We start from the raw sequence: 21,900 nt of genomic DNA, 5'->3' as shown, positions 1-21,900 counted from the left end.
TGGGATTTGTACTAACACCTAGAGATATGCATCCAGTATCACACAACATATTTGGGAACTGATGTCACGCTATACAAAATGCTAATGAATCAAGCCATGAAAATTTATTTCTCTTTTTTTCCTTTTTTTGAAAAAAAAAAAAAAGTCAATATTTTTGTCTTTTTTTCTAATTAAGATATCAAAACTAAACTATATAGAAATTAAAATAGGATCAATTGAATCGAGAAACAAAATTGCAAATTAAGACATTAAGACTCAATTTCGGAGAATATTGCCTACCTTAAATTAGGTACATTTTTCTTACATCATTGGAAAGTTGCTTTCTCTTGTTTTAAGAATATATACACTCACTGACCACTTTATTAGGTACACCTTCATATTCATGCAATTATCAGCCAATCGCATGGCAGCATTGTAATGCAAAAAATCATGCAGATACAGGTCAGGAGCTTCAGTTAATGTTCACATCATCACTGTGATCTCAGTGATTTGGACAGTGGCATGGTTGTTGGTGCCAGATGTGCTGGTTTGAGGATTTCCTTAAACTGCTGATCTCCAGGGATTTTCACACACAACAATCTCTAAAATGTACTCCGAATGGTGCCAAAAAAAAAAAAAACATCCAGTGAGTGACAGTTCTGTGGACAGAAATGCCTTGTTGATGAGAGATGTCAACGGAGAATGGCCAGACTGTTTCGAACTGACAGAAAAGCTAAGATAACCCCTCTGTACAATAGTAGTGAGCAGAATAGCATCTAAGAATGCACAACACATCAAACCTTGAGGCAGATGGGCTACAACAGCAGAAGACAGTGTCAGGTTCCACTTCTGTCAGCCAAGAATAGAAAGATGAGGCTGCAGTGGGCCTACTGTCTGCATGTTGCAGCAGAAATCGAGATTCGTCAGACCAGGTTATGTTTTTCCAATAGTCTACTGCCCAGTTTTGGTGAGCCTGTGCCCACTGCAGCCTCAGTTTCATGTTCTTAGCTGACAGTAATGGTCCCGGAGGGGTCTTCTGCTGCTATAGCTCATCTGCCTCAATGTTTGACATGTTGTATGTTCCAAAAGGCTTTTCTGTATAGCACTGTTGTAACGTGTGTTATTTTGTGTTACTGTCACTTTCCTGTCAGCATGGACCAATCTGGCCATTATCCTCTGACCACTGTCATTAACAAGCCATTTTCACCCACAGAACTGCCTCTTGCTGGATGTTTTTTGTTTTTTTGCACCATTGTCTATACACTAGAGTCTGTTGTGCTTAAAAATCCCAGGAGATCAGCAGTTTCAGAAATACTCTAACCAGCTCGTCTGGCACCAACAATCATGCAATGGTCGAAATAACTGATATCACATTTTTTCCTCATTCTGATGGTTGATGTGAACATTAACTGAAGCTCCTTGTCAGTATCTGCATGATTTTATGCATTGCACGGCTGCCACATGATTAGCTGACAAGATAATCGCATGAATAACTAGGTGTTCAGGTGTACCTAATAAAGTGGTTGGTGAGCATGTGTGTATGTGTGTATGTGTGTGTGTGTATATATATATATATATATATATATATATATATATATATATATATATATATATATATATATCATTCATACATATATTATCTCTCTCCATCTATTTCTTGTTCAGAGGTACGTGGTCAGCTCTCGGAGCAGCTAAAAATCCTGGATGCACAGCTGGAGGTGAAAACACAGCAACTGCAGGATCTAAGCGAGTACCTGCGCAGACGGGGTGAGATTGAGGCAGAGTATGCCCGCTCTCTGGAGAAACTCAGCGAGAAATTCACTATCAAGACTAAAAGGTACCCATCGCCCTTTTTGCTTTATGAATTTAAAACCAGCCATGGCCTAATGTTTAGCGCAAATTTGCTAGACACATTGAGTCGTGGTCATGCAGGAAAGACAGGTTTGATTCTGGCCTGCATTGTGGCCAGATCACATCCTGCTCATACTTTCCTGCTCCCTCTCTACAGTCTCTCCCTCTTTCTCTCTGTCTATATATATATATATATATATATATATATATATATATATATATAGCCTATACATATTTGGGTATGGGTAGCTTACATTAAATACTTTAGGGAAGTTGAAATGTCCTGCAGTATGATACGCTATACTCCAAATAAAAGTATTTAAACCGTATTTTGCTCATCCATTTATGTATAATTACTATGCATGCAAATGTATTGACCTCATATTAATGAAGGAACTACATAGAATATTTAAAAAATTGTTAATTTAGAAAAAATAATTATATTCACTCTATAAATGTAAGGGATAATGTATAGTCAGCTGATCACTATCATACAGTAACCCCGGGTGGGCAACGTGATCGCCCGTGAAGTCGGTATTCTGATTCCAAGAGTTTCAGTACCCCAGGATTGGACCAATTATGCCAACTTTCTGACAAGCGCCATCTCCTATCAGACATTTTTGCATCGGCTCCAGTGTGTTTACCTTCCTCTGTGATGCAACCAGAAGTGCATTGCGTCAACAGCATGAGCGTCCTGGGTTTGAATCCTGCATTGAAACCAGAAAGTAATAGTGTTTGCATAATCTGTGACAAGTTTTAATTTTTCCCCTTTTACATAACATTTTTAACCTTCTCTGAAGGTTAGGTTTAGATTTAGGGTTTGGTTTGGAGGGTACAGTTAATAAAATATGCATTCCTCTTATTCCACTGTATTGAATCCTGCAACGCTGAAAAGAACTCGCTTCTTAACTCACTTTTGCCGCCCCTCTGTGGATATTTCACCCAGAAAACGGAGCTCACACGTGCCCATATGCCCATCAACACTTCTCGTTTTGGCCTCTGTGGGCAGTGTTTCAAATTTCGGTAAGCACGTACCGATTTTAGCTAAAGAAAAGTCAACCTACTGTTTCCGATTTCACTGTGAGATCAGTCTGAGCAGGGTTATCAGGACCTAGACAATTCTTATATCAACCCGTAGACATTTATTTATGTATACTGTATATATATCATGCATCTTTGGATTATTTTCCATTCTCTCTGCTTCTGTGTCTTTTTAGAAAGGAGCAGTTGGACCTGTCGGTGGCTCAGAGCTGGACGGTTCTGCTGACCCAAACCAGACAGGAGAGCCGAGATCACAGCTCACTGAGTGAACTCTGCAGCAACACCCTCACACAACGGCTCTCACACTGCATAGAGGATACGCACCGCATGGCAAAGAGGGTAGAGAAATCTCTCTTTCTCTACCACAAGCTCTCACATCTAATACCCCCCCTTCTCTTCTTCTCTTATTTATCAACATATTCCCACACAAACAACTCCCAAACTGTCTTTCTTATTTCAGACTGACTCTTTTTCTCTCTGTTTTAGAGCAAGGAGGTGGGTCTCCAGATGCAGGACGAGCTCTTGAAAATCACCACAGAGCTGCAGACGGTGGGTTGGAGGCTATTTCTCTACATGCTACATTTACTCTGAGCAACATGCTCTACTGAGCTGAAATGAATTAAAATGGCATCAGCTGTGAATTGTATCACTTCTCTGCAGCAAGAGTCAGAATGATTAAACTAAATACCACATGATGCTAGTATTTGCTCATACTTTCACAGTTGATGCAAAATAGACAGGATGTGTGTGTCGGTCTGGTTTTCTATCGCCCCTTATATGTCAATGAATTTTGGTATATCCTTCACCAAAAAAAGTTCTCGTGGCTCCCTGCTTTCCAGAGCTCATTGGTAGTGTTAGCTAAGGTAATAGCATTATTATTATTGCTCGTACTTTGGGTTTTGGGATTTGAACAAAGCCCTAACCCGAAGTATTAAACTTTGGTGTGTATCTCATACTGCCCTGTTTGTTCTACGAACATGAATAATACCTCAATACGAGTGGCTTGTTTGAAAGCTATGCAGTTACTTTAAGCAATCAAAATCCCCTCAAATTCCAAAATGCATACTTTGAAGGAGGAGCCTGAGCCATATCTATGGACCAGAATATAATAGAGAATTTGGGACCACCTAGCAACACCTTAGCATTATGGCTGCAATTTTTGCACGTACAAACACTGCTCACATTTTCTTCTCTGATTCTACAGAGCATTTGATTGGACAAAAATCTGTGTAGTGCAAGATGAGTCATCAATATTTTTTGTCAGTTTTCCCAGAGGAGAAAGACTGTAAATTTGATGTGTGTATACCTGCCAAGATTAAGCTTGTCAACTATTATTAGTACACTGGCATATACTGTAAATGGCCTAATAAAGCCAATATTGATATGAACTAAAAGCCACAATACTCCCAATTTTGATTTCACAGGGTCTTTAAGGTCACATAAATACACTCACTTGATTATCAAAATCAAAAAATAGTACTCTTGAGTGTATCCGAGAATGTCTCACATTAATATGTTGTTCATGTCAGATAATGCGAGCTTGGTGTCTATTATCTGACAGGCTTTGAAAACGTATCATCAGTACCACATCGACTGTCTGGCTGCTGAAGGCAAGCTCAAAGAGGCCACACGACTGGAGGAGAAACAGACGGGCAAATCAGCTGATCTCGGTCTCATCCAATCAGGAGGGCAGAGGCGCAGTTCGGTGAAAAAAATAGAGAGACTGATGGAGAAGGTAGAGATGGTGGATTGTTAGAATGAAAGCTGGTAATATCCGGAGCTTTGCTCTGTGAAGATGGCACAGGAAGAGCAAGATTTCCACTGTATGTGTTCTTCTTTACAGAGGCAAGTGAAAGTACAGGAAACTCAGCTGAAGTGCACTAAAGCTCGTAATGACTACTTGCTCAACTTGGCAGCAGCGAATGCCTCCATGAATAAGTACTATCTGCAGGACATTTGCACTCTGATTGATGTGAGTCTAACAACCCGATGTCCCACTGACTTGAATTAGCATCTGTCTAGACGTTCTTTAGGATGTGGTTATTTCTTAGTTCCTTTTTCATTTTGATTTTACCCCTAATCAAAATATACCACAGACCTTTACCTTTTATGTAATGTTTTTTTTCTGCATGTGGTGTGTGTATTCAGAAAATACTCTTAAAGGGACAGTTCACCCAAAAATGAAAATTATGTAATATTTTACTCACATATATGCCATTCCGAAACCATATGATTTTAAACAGACTGAAACATTTAGCTGTATGTTTGGAGGTGAAGTAAAACATTCTTTTAAAACCACCATGAAAGTGGGCCTGAGTAGCTCAGCAAGTAAAGATGCTGACTACCACCCCTGAAGTCACTTGTTTGAATTCAGGGTGTGCTGAGCAACCAAATTGGCCTGGTTGCTAGGGAGGGTAGTGTCACATGAGGTAACCTATCGCTATAATTTGTGGTTGTTGCTCTCGGTGGGGCACGTGGTGAGTTGTGCGTGGATGCCGCAGAGAATAGCATGTGGATTGACGGTCTCAGATGCAAAGGCTACTGAGATTCGTCCTCTGCCACCCAGATTGAGACGAGTTACTACGTCACCACGAGGACTTGGAGCACATTGGGAATTGGGCATTCCAAATTGGGGAGTAAAGGGGAGAAATAAAAAAATGTAAAATACTGTATGCATATTGAAGTCACAAATGTGTTTTGAGTGCTATGACGGAGTGGAAAATTGCCAGTGCATAAAGACTTTATTTTAAGTCTTTTCCTCTCACAAAACTATGGCCGAAAATACATTTTGGAATATAGCACATAAGTCATATGGACTACTTTTATGGTGTTTTTATTTTCATTATTGGAACAAAACAGCCCCTTTTCACCATTTACTCTCATTCATATTTGCTTGGCAATTACTGTATTTTCTCATTATTCTACTTGGTTCTGTTTTATGGCATCTGGCTGATCTGGAATGCAGTGCACAGATTTGGGGTACCACCTGTCTGTGTCTCGGGTTATACGCGGGTACGTCTCCAACCAAAACCGAATAATCCAGAACATGAAAAATGGCCTCCAGCAGCTTGATACAGCAGTTACTGAACTCAATCAGGGTCAGGATAGAGATGCCCTGCTCCAGGCCCACAATACAGCATTCTGCCTGCCCTTTCGCTTTCAGTACCAGCCTCATGAAGGGGACCAGGTAACACATCAGACTGTTGTAGTAGCGCTTGTTGTAGCTCTAGAATGGATGAAATCCCCCTATGCACACTTAGGTGATGTAAGATGTGTAATGGTAATGTAGAATATTATCCAATTCAAGATTTGTTAAATACAAATAAAAGTTACATATATGAAATATGGTAACACTTTACCAGTAAGGTTATATTTGTTAACATTAGTTTATGCATTCGTTTTTACCTATCGGCATGGATTCGGTTACTGGTGGCATTGTTGAAACTATGGAGCAAATTTTGTGCCAAAACTAAACAACCCAAACAAACACAATCTACATTGCAAAGGAAAACTTGACTCTCAAACAAACAGAAATCGATTTGCAAATACAAAGGGCCATTTGAGAGAAAATTAAGGGGAGTTGTCGTTTACAAATGCGCCATGTTTTACAAATAATAATACAAATATTTTCACATTTACCTACATCATATTTCACAAATAAATTCTACAGGATCATTAAACAAATACAAAATCTAATGTGAACTAACACATACCACTTGTGGGTCACGTGACTTCAGGCACAATTTTCTCATTTGTGTTGATTTTTTCACAAATGGGCTGAGCAACATCCTCTTTCAAAATAGTAGGCGCTGTGCTGCACATACCTAATATATAAAGGAAAAGTATTTTTAACCACATAACATTGTGGAAATAACGACATAATGACTGAGTGAAAAAAATATTTGGTATGTGGCAAGCACTACACCATCCACTGTTTTGAAAGAGGATGTTGCTCAGCCCATTTGTGAAAAAATCTGCACTGATGTATTAGTGAGAAAATAAAGACTGTGGAAGAGAACATTGTGCCATAAGTCACGTGGCCCACAAGTGGTATGTATTTGTTCACATTGGATTTTGTATTTTATAGAACAGATTGTATTTATTTTTTATATATAATGCAAGATCATATATGACACTTTTTTTTTTATTTGTAAAACACAGTACATTTGTATGTTAAGCAGATGGAACATGACATATGCCTTTTTATGATAAATTTATTCAGCACCAAATGTGATAAAGTGAGTAGTATTTGGCTGGTCATGTGATCTCAACATGGCAATCATCATGATGTATAACGACTCTTACGGGCCTTTCACACTGAAGGTGTTTTGCATCAGTTCAATCTTGAGTCTTGCGCAGTAGCGCCACGTTTTTAGACACTACTGTAATTCAACTGTTAAAAACACTTTTTGAGACACTTCTGCTCTATTCGTTGTGCTGGGTCATGCTTTTTTTAGCTTAAGAACGCATTCGGTCTGAATGGCCCCCCTTGTTGAAAATTGGTTTCATGTTTGTGACAGGTGTGTGAGGTGAGTGCAGAGGGCCAGGTGAGGTATGAGCTTGAGACCAGATTCCAGCAGCTTCAGTCCAGACTTGCCTCTGTTACCCTGGAAACAGAGGAGGTAAAATCCACAGCACACTCTTTAATCTTTGACCACAACAATATTTGCCCTCCAACAGAGATGCTCACCGTAGCAGTCTGCATCACTTTTGACATTAGATTTCTTGAGTAGACTCATTTTGATGCTTTAAGTTTTCTCTGTCACCTTCAGGTCAGTAAGACACTTAAGACAACACACACTAACCTTCTGGAGAGCATCTGTGATGATGATTGCAACCCAACCCCTGACACCACCGCTACCCCATTGGTGGAAAACACAGGTGACTGTGCAGGGAGCAAACCAAGCCTGGCAAAACGCAGAGCCAATCAACAGGACACAGAGACATTCTACTTTACAGTAAGATCTTTAACCACGGTTGGAGGATGCACATCTGGTGTATTTTTAGACAAAAACATGAAGTGATACTTGCTAATCACACATTAAAAAAAAAATTATTGTAAGATTTATTTAATATAGTTAATAATTACACAATTCAATTTGATGGAATTTTGTTATGAATAAATATTTTTTTGAGTGAGAAAAGTAAAATACCACAATGACTAAAACAGTTAGTCATTTATTTGTTTTATGTTGTTTTTCAGAAAGTAAAGGAGAACATGAGTGGCAGCTCTCTGATCTCAAAACTCCAGGCTAAACATGACCTGCTTAAAGAGGCCATACAGAAAGGTAACTTACCACAATTAATCAGCTTAAACCAGACAGAAAGAAAGAACTTCAAAGACAGAAAGTGCTTGTGTGAAAGCTGTATTTAGCAATACCAAAATGTCCTTACAAAATAAATATATATGCACTATCATTCATAAGTTTTGAAACACTTGGCTGAAATGTTTCTCGTGATCCTAATCTTTTGATCTGAAGGCGTATGCTTAAATGTTTGAAATTCGTTTTGTAAACAAAAATATAATTGTGCCAACATATTAATTTATTTCATTATAAAACTAAAATAAAATGAAATTGATGACTTGCACCAGATAATAAAGAAAAGCAGCCAATAAGTGGCCAGTATATATGGGGAAACTCCTTCAATACTGTTTAAAAAGCATCCCAGAGTGATTCCTCAAGAAGTTGGTTGGGAAAATGTCACAAGTACATGTCTGCAAATTCTAGGGAATGCGCGACTACTTTGAAGATGCTAAATACTTTGAAGATGCTAACACTTTTTTTTATTTATTTTGGAATTTGTTTAGACTGATGTCTTGAGATGTTGCTTCAATATGTCCACATAATTCCATAGTTTTGATGACCTTACTATTATTCTAAAATGTGAAAAAACAAATGTAAAATAAAGAATGAGTAAGTGTTTCAAAACTTTTGACTGGTTTTGTGTGTGTGTGTGTGTGTGTGTGTGTGTGTGTGTGTGTGTGTGTGTGTGTGTGTGTGTGTGTGTGTGTGTGTATATATATATATATATATATATATATATATATATACACACACACAGTAGAAGTCAAAAGTTTATATACTTTATTAGTATTTGGTAGCATTGCCTTTAAATTGTCTAACTTGGGTCAACTGTTTTGGGTAGCCTTCCACAATCTTCTCACATCAAGTTGCTGGAATTTTGGCCCATTCCTCCAGACAGAACTGGTGTATCTGAATCAGGCTTGTAGGTCTCCTTGCTCGCACATGCTTTTTCAGTTCTGCCCACAAATTTTCTATCAGATTGAGGTCAGGCCACTCCAATACCTTGACTTTGTTGTTCTAAAGCCATTTTGCCACAACTTTGGAGGTATGCTTGTGGTCATTGTCCATTTGGAAGACCCATTTGTGACCAATCTTTAACTTTCTGGCTGATGTCTTGAGATGTTGCTTCAATATATCCACATAAATTTCCTTCCTCATGATGCCATCTATTTTGTGAAGTGCACCAGTCCCTCCTGCACCAAAGCACTCCCACAACATGATGCTGCCACCCCCATGCTTCATGGTTGGGATGGTGTTCTTGGCTTGCAAGCCTCACCCTTTTCCTTCAAACATAAGGATGGTCATTATGGCCAAACAGTTCAATTTTTGTTTCATCAGACCAGAGGATGTTTCTCCAAAAAATAGGAGCTTTGTCCCCATGTGCACTTGCAAACTGTAGTCTGGCTTTTTCATCCTAAGTGTATGTAAACTTCTGACTTAAACTGTGTGTATATGTATATATATATATATATATACACCAAACTGTGTAATAAGTTTTCCGAACTTTAAATAAAAATTTTGTGAGTTCTAATTGTGTGGAAATCTGTAGAGCTTTTTTATTTTTTTCTTGTTCAAGGCAAAATTATTTATTCACCCTCATGTCATTCTAAACCTGTTTGACTTTTTCTAATGTGGAACAGAAGGAGATTTATAGAATGTTTTAATGAACATCCCAGTCCATCTTTTCAATACAATGGCAGTTGTTGATATTGTCTCACTTTAGGACCCAGAAGTATCATAAAAGATCTGAAATTAAAATCCGGTTTAATTTTTTTCATTTTTCGTGTGACCAGTTGAAGAGCTGCATGTTTTTATTTTTGCAGGAAATTAAGTAGAAGTTATATTTTAACATTTTTAAATATAATTAAAAAAAATATATATATTAGTTACGTGAAATAACCTGAAATAATTTCACATTTCAAAGTCTAGTGTGACAGTCTCTTTAAAGTTAATCACTATTACCATTGCTAACTGCCATTGTATTGACAAGACGGACTGGGATATTCATTAAATTCATCTCCTTTAGTTTTCCACATAAGAAAAAAGCTCATATTTGGCTTGGAACAATATGAGGGTGAGTGAATAATGACAGCATTCTCATTTTGGGGTAAACTATTCCTTTAATTACTGTAGTGACTATATTTATCTTTTTAAATCGACAATAACTATGGTTACACAAGGTTAAAACGCATGTAACAGAAATGAAATGAGAGAGTAACTGTGATGGCCAACTCTGCAATATTCTCTCCCAATTTTCCCTCTGTTTCTCTCCTGCAGCTGAGTCCATTGATAGCGATCCCTCCAGGTACGTCTCCCATTCCATCTGTCTCTCTGTGACTGTGCTGTTCACACAGTCATGTGCTGACAACATTGGCCACAATCCAGCAAACATCTCTTTGTGTTTCCTGGCTGACGGTCTTTGCGTGTTCAGCAGAACTAAAGGCAGATCAATTAAGAAACAGGCAGAATTAAGTTCAAATTATCAGGGTAAATGACATGAGTGATTAAACAAAACGCAGTCAAATTCAAAACACAGTCAAAAGGTGATCAGTTTCATAACTAGGCTTAAATATATCAGTCGAAACTTTATGCTTTTTTGTGTTATGTATTGATCAATCAATGTGTGCATGCCAAAGTGTATGTTTATGTTTTTGTGAGTGTGTTTCTTTTGTGAGTACTGATATGTTAGCATGTTTGCATGAGTACACTGATTCCATAGTGTCACAGTGGAGTGCCCATGTATATATTTCCCAGAATGCAGCCTGATAGGGCAGTGCGTGTGCGGAAAGCCAGGCCCTGCTCCCAATACAACCACAAACTCTTCTCTGGAGACATGCTCTCTTTCATCCAGGTATAGCCCTATGGCTGACAGCCCTCTGTGCTGTGTAACAGATAGATTTCTGTAATGTTCTTGCTGTCTTTCTCTAACTTTACCTTTCAAAAAGGATGGATTATGGTCCTGCAATTCCAAGATATCTTTGTTACAAGAAATCAAGGACTTAAGCAACAGCTGTTGATGGCATTCTATACTATTGTGTATGACAATTTTTCATACCGTTCTCTGAATTGCTGCTTAAATCTGAAGTGTGTAACTTTAGGGGTTTTAAAATACTTTTTCCAGTCCATGCTTAATATGCAGAGACAAATATAAGTAAGGCATTAGTATGTTCATTTTCTCAAAAAAATTAAACACTGTCTCTCTGTGGTGCTATAAAAATTCTTCTGTTAGTTTTGAGTGAGCTATCCAGCCCAACACAACAACATCTACATCCAAAAAGTTTGTGGCAGGACTATCTGTTTGTTCGATCAACAGCAGATGGGGGAGCATTCAGAGGGCTGTTTGAAAACAATGTTTATTTTTGCGATTCCGTTCACTGGCGCTACAGTAGAAATCACTCACTTTAGATTTAATGATGTTTGCGAGTATACGCTATCAGTTCACTTCTGTTCACCCTAGCCGTCCTGTCTACTGCTGTTACTTAAAGTCCATATAGCAGATGACAAATGATGTTGCATTTTCAAGTTCTAAAGTCACAAACGTGTGGAATGCAGTTGCAGTTATGGAAGTGGATCATTTATCTGTTGCAATTGCGAGATCTAGTCACAAATACAAGTAATATAGTTGCAGTTAGGGGATTGTTTCTGAGTTCATCATTGGCCTGGTCCATAATCCATCCTTGCCTTCCATGACTGCCATATGACTGGTGCTACATTCTTATTGTGCTTATTACCTGGTCACATGTTGCTTCCATGCTGAAATAATATTGTCTTGCTGGGTTTATTGTTATTTCTTCAGTGCTGTTGCATTTGAATGGTTCTGACATGGATTTGAGCATGGCCACCCCTTTTTCTGATTACCGCTGCTGTATTTGTCTTGCAATAATGTATCTGGTTTTTAAATGTGGTCTTTTAAATAGTTTATTAAAGATTATTTGTGAAACATGGCCTTTTGTTCTGACCACTGTAAATCTATTCAGAGGAATGTTAGATAATGAGAACAAATACAGAAAGGATATAAAGTGATCACTTCTTGACATTGTTTGTGGTTCATATAATGAGTGTGGATAGAGAAAATGGTACAGTTTGTATGATTGCGTTATCACATACTAAATCTTATTTGAAATTCCATAAAGTGGCACGGCTGCTTATTGAATCAGGTTAGACAGATCTGCTCACAGTTCTCTGTGCAGCCTAATAATCCATGGGCTAGCCAACAAAATTTGTGTTCACCTGTGTGCCTGTGTGGGAGTACAGGTGTGCGTATTCACTACATTGTCAAAATTATATGAGCACTCAATTCTTATTTAAGGGTTGAGCTATTTCAGCTACACCCATTTCTAACAGGTGTATAAAATCAAGCAGCCACACTATATCATTAGACAAATATTTTTAGTAGAATTGAGCTCATTGACTTGCAACATGGCACTATTATAGAAAGCTAATGCTCTTTTGTCTTAATGAGAGCAAATTCCAACAGCCAAGTTCCAACATTTAGTGGAAGGCCATCTAGTGGCATTCCCAGAAGAGTGGAAGCTATTTGTAGCAGCAAAGTGAGGAGCAACTCCCTATTAATCCTTTACAAACAATCTACAGTTCTTGCAAACCAGCCGCAAATTTGCCACTTGCAAATGAGCTTGTGATTTGTGCAAACGTTTGCCAAAATCTTGCAGCTCTTCACCGGTAGTGGTGAACCTGAAGCAAACCTTTGGCAACAATGGACAATTGTCCGCAAAGCTTATTTGCATGTGAAAATGATCAGTGGTGAATTTGCGGCAAATTTGCAATGAACTCCAGATTTTTGCAAGGGATGCCAAAGTTTTGAAATGAAATGTCTTTGACAACATTCAAAAAGCATATATGGGTATGGAGTTTGGATGTCCATTTACTTTTGGCCATGTAGTGTATGCGTGCATGTGTTTGCTCTATCATAAGTGGCGATCTTTCATAACTGACCAGCTTGATCTGCTGTGCTCCTTTGCTGAATGCAGTCTATAAATGCAGCTGTCATCATTTCATCAGTTATACAAGGCCCTTCCTCATCAGCACAATTATTTGCCCTCATTGTCAGTGTCTCTTGCATGTTATAGGCTATTAAAACACTGCATCCTGCTCTTTATATAAACCACTGCCAATATTTTACCTTTTCACCTACTGTACTTCTCTATATGCTAATATACTAACATTAGCATCATTCAATGCTTCCTTTTAGAAATGTTTATTTGCTCTGCTGACATATTGTTTCATTAACTCAGATACTGTAAAGGGTCATTTTGAGATATGGCCTTCTGATAGTATGGGGGAACTCCAGACTTCACACTTTTATTTTTTTGCAAAGCGCTTATGATAGCTACAAGTACATGCTACGTCCTGCACGTCTAAGAGCTGCCACTCTTGCTGTCTGTGCCGTCTCATCTGCCTTGCCCTGACCTGCACTAATGTCCTTGGTAACTGCACTTTAATGTCCATTCCCTCGGTGTCTGTCTCTGTTGCCCTTTATTCCTGAGATATCAAGCCATTAGAGCACTACGCTGCCATCTGGCTTTTTGTCCTTTCTAACAAGAAACATCTCTCCTCTCGCCTGCTCACTCCCATTCTCTCACACTGTTATTGTATTGTGGTGGAGTGTCTAACTACACCCTGCATTAGCAACGGCTTGTAAATCTCTTAATCTTAAGTGGACAGTAAATCTATGAGAAGTGCACTCTCGTTACACCGCTAATAATTGGATAATTTAGTCAGGACCACAGAACTGCTTTGCCAACAACAGTTTTTTTCTTGAATGGTTGATCAATGGGTGCAGCCCTGTGACTTAAAATGGACATTTTTAAGTGGATGGAAATCTGATTTAGACAAAGGAACATGGTTAGCCCCTAGCAAAGCTAACGTGTTGTTTCTGACACTTAAAGACCCTATAACATCAAAACTGGCACTTAATGACAAAAATGACTGTGATTGGTCGCTTTAATGTCAGTTAGACGATTCTTCCTAACTGAGTAGTTTTGGCCAGTTTGAGCTGCAGTAAGCTCCAGATCATTTGCTGTTTTAGTCAGAGTTCTGGCTACATGAGGCTGTTTATTCTAAAGTAAAAAAAATAATAAAAATAATTAGCATATATATGCATTTAATATTTACAGAAAATACTGATGACTCATCTTGCACTATACACATTTATGTCCAATCAAATGCTCTTTAGAATTACAATGTCCCTTCCCCCAAATGGTGCTGTTGGGTAGGGGACTGTAGGTTGTCCCATAGATCATTTTGTGTTTTAGAGACACAAATAACTAGTTTTAATAGGAAATACATAAACACAGGAAAGAAAACTGCCCATGTGAAGTGATTTCAAGGTGTCTTTAATGCGCAATATTCTTATTAAGCTAAATATAAATTAAAACATATTATCCTGACGTGTTGCTCTTCGTCTACATTTTTGCTTTTGTCTTTCTCTCCCCCAATATCTTGAATCTCTCAAATTGATTTTGCAATTGTTTTCGTTTGCTTTTGTGTTATTCTCTTTTCCATGAGTTACACTCCTGATCATGCCACACAATCTACACCTACTTTTTATTTCCCTTCTTTCTCTGCCTCTCTCTCTCTCTCTCTCCGTGTCTGCTTGGCTGGCTGTGACTTTAGAAGGAGGAGGCGGATGTCGAGGACCCAGGTACTGCTCTTTCCCCTTCATGCATCTGTCCCCATCTGCATGCTTAAATGTATTCCTAGGCTCTCTGCACTGTTTCTCTATGCACAGAGTTCATTATAATTCATATTTTTTTCCCGTCATGGTTGCTACACATCTCCACTCCCCTCCAAATATCCAGAGCATAATATATATATATATATTTTTTTTCATTTTTAGAGCTCTGGGCAACAGATCCCCCTGGTAGTTGAGAGCTGCATCCGCTTCATCAATCTGCACGGTAAACCTGTTTGTCTTAAGATGAAGCCTAATAATGTCATCAGTATTAAAGTGAAAGTCTGATTATCCACATGAATATGAATGCTTTTTTTTTGTTCAGGTCTGCATCATGAAGGAATTTTCAGAGTGCCTGGTTCACAGACTGAAGTCAATCATATCAGGAATGCCTTTGAAAGAGGTAATATAGTATTTAAATTAATGAACAGTTGTATCCATATACAACACCATCCACCCATCATTATTTAGATCACAACCAAAAATATTATTATAATTATAAAATATTATAATTTTACATGTATTAACTCAAATATTATTCTGTTCATGTTTCATGAATTTCGAAATTATATATTTTTTCTATAAATTACATAAACATAATGCATATAAAATAAATAAATTATATATATAATACAGTTGAAATCAGAAATTTACATACACCTTAGCCAAATACATTTAAAATAATTTTTTCACAATTCCTGACATTTAATCATAGAAAACATTCCCTGTCTTAAGTCAGTTAGGATCACTACTTTTATTTTAAGAATGTGAAATGTCAGAATAATAGTAGAGAATTATATATTTCAGCTTTTATTTCTTTCATCACATTCCCAGTGGGTCAGAAGTTTACATACATTTTGTTAGTATTTAGTAGCGTTGCATTTAAATTGTTTAACTTGGGTCAAAACGTTTTAAGTAGCCTTCCACAAGCTTCTCACAATAAGTTGCTGGAATTTTAGCCCATTCCTTCAGACTGAACTGAGTCAGGTTTGTAGGTCTCCTTGCTCGCACATGCTTTTTCAGGTCTGCCCACAAATTTTCTATCAGTTTGAGGTCAGGGCTTTATGATGGCTTCTTCAATACCTTGACTTTGTTGTTCTAAAGCCATTTTGCCACAACTTTGGAGGTATGCTTGTGGTCATTGTCCATTTGGAAGACCCATTTGTGACCAATCTTTAACTTCCTGGCTGATGTCTTGAGATGTTGCTTCAATATATCCACATAAATTTCCTTCCTCATGATGCCATCTATTTTGTGAAGTGCACCAGTCCCTCCTGCACCAAAGCACTCCCACAACATGATGCTGCCACCCCCATGCTTCATGGTTGGGATGGTGTTCTTGGCTTGCAAGCCTCACACTTTTCCTCCAAACATAAGGATGGTCATTATGGCCAAACAGTTAAAGTTTTGTTTCATCAGACCAGAGGACATTTCTCAAAAAATAAGAGCTTCGTCCCCATGTGCACTTGCAAAATGTAGTCTGGCTTTTTATGGCAGTTTTGGAGCAGTGGCTTCTTCCTTGCTGAGCAGCCTTTCAGGTTATTTCGATATAGCACTCGTTTTACTGTGTATATAAATACTTGTCTACCTGTTTCCTCCAGCATCTTCATAAGGTCCTTTGCTGTTGTTCTGGGATTGATCTGCACTTTTCGCACCAAACTACGTTCATCTCTAGGAGACAGAATGCGTCTCCTTCCAAAGTGGCTAAATGGCTGCATGGTCTCATGGTGTATAAACTTGCGTACTATAGTTTATAAGATGAACGTGACACCTTTAGACATTTGGAAATTGCTCCCAAGGATGAACCAGATTTTTTGAGGCCCACATTTTTTTTTGGCTGATTTCGTTTGATTTTCCCATGATGTCAAGAATAGAGCCACTGAGTTTGAAGGTAGGCCTTAAAATACATCCACAGGAACATCAGAAGCTAATTGCCTAAATGCTTGACATAATTTCCTGGAATTTTCTAAGCTGCTTAAAGTCACAGTTAACTTAGTGTATGTAAACTTCTGACCCAGTGGAATTGTGATATAGTCAATTAAAAGTGAAACAATCTGTCCGTAAACAATTGTTGTAAAAATTACTTGTCTTGCACAAAGTAGATGTCCTAAACGACTTGCCAAAACTATAGTTTGCTAATATGAAATCAGTGGAGTGGTTAAAAAATGTGTTTTAATGACTTCAACCTAAGTGTATGTAAACAGTCTATTGCATACTGTGGCAACTCAAAAACAAACACAAAGACGATGTTAAGTTTCATTTAATGAATCAAATAGCTTTCAGCTGTGTTTGATATAATGTCAAATGATTTTCTATTACCAAATTAGCAATTTAGCATGATTAGGATAAGGTGTTGGAGTGATGGCTGCTGGAACTGGGGCCTGTCTAGATTTGATCAAAAATGACTTTTTTCAAATAGGTATGGTGCTGTTTTTTACATCAGTAATGTCCTGAATATATTTTGTGATCAGTTGGATTCCACTTTGGTGAATTAAAGTACCAATTTCCTTCTGAAACGGCAAAATCTGTACATTACTCCAAACTTTTTGCAGTATATATATATATATATATATATATATATATATATATATATATATATATTATAAATTAATTATTTATTTAAAAATGCCTTGTCAGTGTCTTCTGTTACTGTTCTTTTCTCTTTTTGATCTCTTTTTTTATGTTTCTCAGGAGAAGATCCGTTGACTGACAGTGAGTGTGACATTGATTCAGTGGCAGGGGTTCTGAAGCTTTATTTCAGAGGTCTAGAGAAACCTCTGTTCCCTGAGGAGAGCTTCAGCCAGCTCATGGAGTGTGTCCGTAAGATGCCTTTTATTTATTCTCTCTGCTACTGTGTGTTATTGTGTGTTTGTGTGCAGTGCATGTATGTGCATACATGGCCTTTACTTACATAAAGTTGCCTCATGAAAGTATATGAATGTCACTGTATTAGATTAAATATCAAAGCATGCAAGTGTCCTAGTATTTTTTTAGTTGTTACTAGAATCTTTAATTTCAGGTGTGTTGACTACATTCCGTTTACTATTTTGTATCCTGTGTCTCTTTCAGAAATTGAGAATATGACAGAGAGAGTAGCGCAGATAAAGTCAGTGGTTTCACTGTTCCCTAGACCCGTTGTCATAGTGATGCGCTATCTATTCGCCTTCCTTCATCAGTGAGTCCTGCTGTCTTTACCTTAAAGGCCCTTGTAATCATTCCAAACCCACATTACACCATGCAGTGAAAAGGCCTGTAACTTCTTTTGTGTGTATCTGTGCAGTGTCTCTCAGTATAGTGATGAGAACATGATGCAGCCATATAATCTGGCTGTGTGCTTCGGCCCCAGTCTGCTCAGAGGGGTGGAGATGGGTGGTGACGAAGTGACCCTGGCACCTCAAATCAATGACCTTGTCAAGACTATACTCCTACATCATGAGAACATTTTCCCTAGTCCGTCTGAACTCTTGGGCCCTGTCTATGAGAAATGCATGACTCTTGAGCAAGAATACTGGTGAGTTTAGAGCCCGAAACATACTCTGCACAAATATGTGAACTCAGGTGCTTCTTGCTACACAAGCTCAATTTCGTGCATAACTGTGAAACTCTGAAATATGTCAGAACTCAATTCATAACATAAAGCAAACATGTTGCATTCTCAACATTGTCACAAGGTGCGCTATAGCAGACATTAGTGTGAACTGTCTGCTTGTATGGGGTTTTCTTACCACTGTAATGGTGGAGCAACAGTTTAAAAACAATTTTCCCCAGAAAGAAAGGTAAAGTCAATATATTTATGACAACATGCCTGAATAACAACACAACCGGATTTATGACACAAGCCATATCTTTTTAAAGTAACTCTTTTGCCCCCTTGAGGACTGTGGTTTGTTATTGTCACAGTAAGAAAGAACACTCGTTATTATGTTCACCCTGTTGTATTGCAGCATCGTTTATCAATTTCGTTGCTAGGAGACATCTCTTGTAAGAATCGAACACCTGCTAAGACAACAGGAGCAAAACAGTTTTGTTTGCTTATATGTCATCTTCTGAGCATTGGGGAATGGATAATCTTTATTGTTGGAGATTGTTGATATCAATCATCTGATTTTGAATGGATTGCAGCATCAGTTTAGTCTCAAAGGACGTATGAAATACTGTGCACTTACACTATGCTCTTATGTACTTGGCCATCTAGTGTATTCATTTTCAAAAGTCTGTTTCCTGAAATGGAACACCAACATTTGTTCTTTACTATGCGGAAGCATTCGCAGTTTCATCTGGGAATAATTACAATTCAAATTCTTCCACATAAAACATAATGGACGTTTACTCCCAAATATTCCATTACCTAATAAACATTTAACATGTATTACATAATAATAATTGTATAGTAATGGAAATTGTCATTATACACCTGTGTGTTGTTTCAAACCATATTAATTTCTTTCTTCGATGGAACACAATTAAAATGTCAGACAGAATTTTAGCCTTATAGTCACCATTTACTTTCACGGCATGTTTTTTCCTCCATATTTTAAAAGTGAATGGTGATTGAGGCTGTCGGTCTCTAAAATTCTGTCTAACATCACAAAATACAGAAAGTCACATGGGTTTGGAACAACTTGAGGGTGGGGAAATGATTGCAGAACATCAATTTATGGCTGAACTATCATGTTAAGGACACTTGTCAGATTTGTACAAATCTGTCAATTAGACAAGAAGTTTACATTTACATTTACATTTATGCATTTGGCAGACACTTTTATCCAAAGCGACTTACAGAGCACTTATTACAGGGACAATCCCCCGGAAAAATGTGAACAATATTCCACAGGGCCAAATGACACACTTAACTTGCTCAAGGACACAATGGTGGTGGCTGTGGGGCTCGAACCAGCATCCTTCTGATTACCAGAATACCAGTTATGTGCTTAGACAACTACACCACCACCACTCTAAGTTTGGAAACAAGTTTCTATAATTATATTGGTGAAAAATGTGAACAATATTCCACAGGGCCAAATGATATGTATAATGCTGAGTAAAACAAAGCAAGATCATAATTTATTAATGCCTCCTGTTGCTTTTTAAAGTCCTGATTGAATTCTTAGTTCAGTGTAATTACAGTCATTTTAGTGTCAAAAGAATTTAGATAATTAGTTCTGTCCGTTAAGGGTAACCTGCAACTTATCTCTGTGTTCGGAAGCGTGTTTCAGAGCTTGCTGTCTGTTGTCCATAAGAAATCAAGCCGCATTGGGCAAACGCAGAAATGATGTGCACACAAGCATGCGATCGGAAGAGCAAAAGACATTTTGATGTTTACATGGATTTATACAGTTGGCACTGATATATTGCAGCACTGATATAAAATGTTTACTTATAATCTGAGGTCATAAGAACCCATAGATACAGAATCACCCTGATAATGACCATGAGACAAGCACATGTTATCATAATTGCCAAAAATTACCACACTGCTATTTTTTTTTGTCTTTGTGTAAAATGAAGGCACTGCGTGATGAAAGTGTTTGTATTTAGGGTTTGCTGCTGCTGCAGTCATGAACTGGTCTCAAGTGACAGAGTGGAGCTCTATTAAGTTTTGCTGTCTTAGAAGATCTCTCAAAGTGTGCTTGGGTAGCTCTGGTAAAGATGATGGCTACCACCCCTGGAATTTGCTAGTTCGAATCCCAGGGAGTTCTGTGTGACTTTAGCCAGGTCTCCTAAGCAACCATATTGGCCCTGTTGTTAGGGAGGGTAGAGTCACATGGGGTAACCTCCTCATGGTCGCTATAATGTGGTTTGTTCTCGGTGGGGCGCATGGTGAGATGCCGCTGTGGATGGCGTGAAGCCTGCACACGCGATTATGTCTCTGTGGCAACGTGCTCAACAAGCCATATAATAAGATGTCACGGAGGCAGCTTGGATTCTTCCTCCGCCACCCGGATTGTAAAACTTATTTAAGTTTTTAATTAAAACTAGTAATGTAACGACAGTATGTTAATGTAAATTATAAATGTACTTGAGTACTGGAAAGTACCCGCCATTTAAATATACTCATAAAAGTACATTTTTCTGATTTTACATTTTTCAGCATGTAGCTTTTTTATGACAGAAATGCTTTCATTGTGAATAAGACTTAAAACGTACTTTTGCAAATATGTTGATATTGTTTCCTTTTAAGTAACAACAAACTCTTTCTCCAGTGAACCTATCACAGAAGAGGGTGAGGGAGATGCTGAACATCCTCCCAGTGAAGATGGTAAGAAATATAACACATATTATGCAAAGTTATTTTTTTAAAGTTTTAAAGTTTTAACAATAGCATATTATCTCAATGTGTCCATGTTTGTTCCATGTTGGGTTTTCGCATCATGTTGTGTTGTTTGTATTCCATGTTGGGAATGCCATATTCTGGCATATTGGGCATTGTTGTTGTGGTGTGTGCCGTGGTGTGTGCCGTGTTGTGCGTCGTGGGTTGTTGTTGCGCTTTGTGTTGTGTGCGTGTGTGTGCGTGTGCGTGCACGTGTGTGTGTGTGTGTGTGTGTATGTTGTATGTGTAGAGTGGGAGGCAGTGGCTTTGTTTGATTATGTTGCACGCTCCGCAGCCGAGCTGTCATTCAAGCAGGGTGACCACCTCTTACTACACAGCAAGGCCTCTGCTGATTGGTGGAGAGGGGAAGTAGGCGGAGTGAGAGGCCTGATCCCACATAATTACATCAGTGTGGTAGAGGGGTGAGAGCATATTCACCATAAACTTAAATTAAGAAGGTTACTTCAAACAGTGAATTGACATAAATATTGCAATAAGATTTTTTAACCATAACAGTTATGATTATTAATGTGATTAATTTTACATTACAATGTCAAAGACATGACTAATGCGAAGCTCTCTTGTAAATTTCTCAATTTACAATTTTGAACAATATTTGATTCACTTATAGACTTTTAAAAATGTTATTTTACATGAAAGAAAAAGACTGTGAGTGACAGAAGCAGTTAGTTTCATATTGTACTGTTGTGATTCTTGCAAAT

General features: G+C 38.0%; 1 protein-coding gene across 3 annotated transcripts in view; it reads left to right on the top strand.

Annotated features, from left to right (window-relative positions):
• LOC127628742 (SLIT-ROBO Rho GTPase-activating protein 3-like) overlaps positions 1–21,900 on the top strand; it is a 42,755-nt gene that overhangs the window by 13,510 nt on the left and 7,345 nt on the right. Inside the window, exons 3-20 of one of the 3 annotated variants that reach the window (XM_052105601.1) lie at positions 1,645–1,816; positions 3,048–3,210; positions 3,358–3,420; positions 4,433–4,606; positions 4,715–4,843; positions 5,837–6,058; positions 7,392–7,493; positions 7,644–7,829; positions 8,075–8,159; positions 10,455–10,482; positions 14,811–14,838; positions 15,034–15,094; positions 15,194–15,271; positions 17,560–17,688; positions 17,938–18,043; positions 18,149–18,379; positions 21,072–21,127; positions 21,429–21,600. In XM_052105601.1, the coding sequence (XP_051961561.1) occupies positions 1,645–1,816; positions 3,048–3,210; positions 3,358–3,420; positions 4,433–4,606; positions 4,715–4,843; positions 5,837–6,058; positions 7,392–7,493; positions 7,644–7,829; positions 8,075–8,159; positions 10,455–10,482; positions 14,811–14,838; positions 15,034–15,094; positions 15,194–15,271; positions 17,560–17,688; positions 17,938–18,043; positions 18,149–18,379; positions 21,072–21,127; positions 21,429–21,600 (2,185 nt within the window). Of the gene's footprint in view, positions 1–1,644; positions 1,817–3,047; positions 3,211–3,357; positions 3,421–4,432; positions 4,607–4,714; positions 4,844–5,836; positions 6,059–7,391; positions 7,494–7,643; positions 7,830–8,074; positions 8,160–10,454; positions 10,483–10,931; positions 11,029–14,810; positions 14,839–15,033; positions 15,095–15,193; positions 15,272–17,559; positions 17,689–17,937; positions 18,044–18,148; positions 18,380–21,071; positions 21,128–21,428; positions 21,601–21,900 lie in introns of all 3 variants that reach the window. The other 2 variants (XM_052105600.1, XM_052105599.1) reach the window with 2 other exon arrangements.

This window comes from Xyrauchen texanus, chromosome 35 (genome assembly GCF_025860055.1).
Source record: "Xyrauchen texanus isolate HMW12.3.18 chromosome 35, RBS_HiC_50CHRs, whole genome shotgun sequence".
NCBI lineage: Eukaryota > Metazoa > Chordata > Actinopteri > Cypriniformes > Catostomidae > Xyrauchen > Xyrauchen texanus.
The sequence above is the reverse complement of the archived record's forward strand: the minus strand, read 5'-3'. Positions and strand labels throughout refer to the sequence as shown.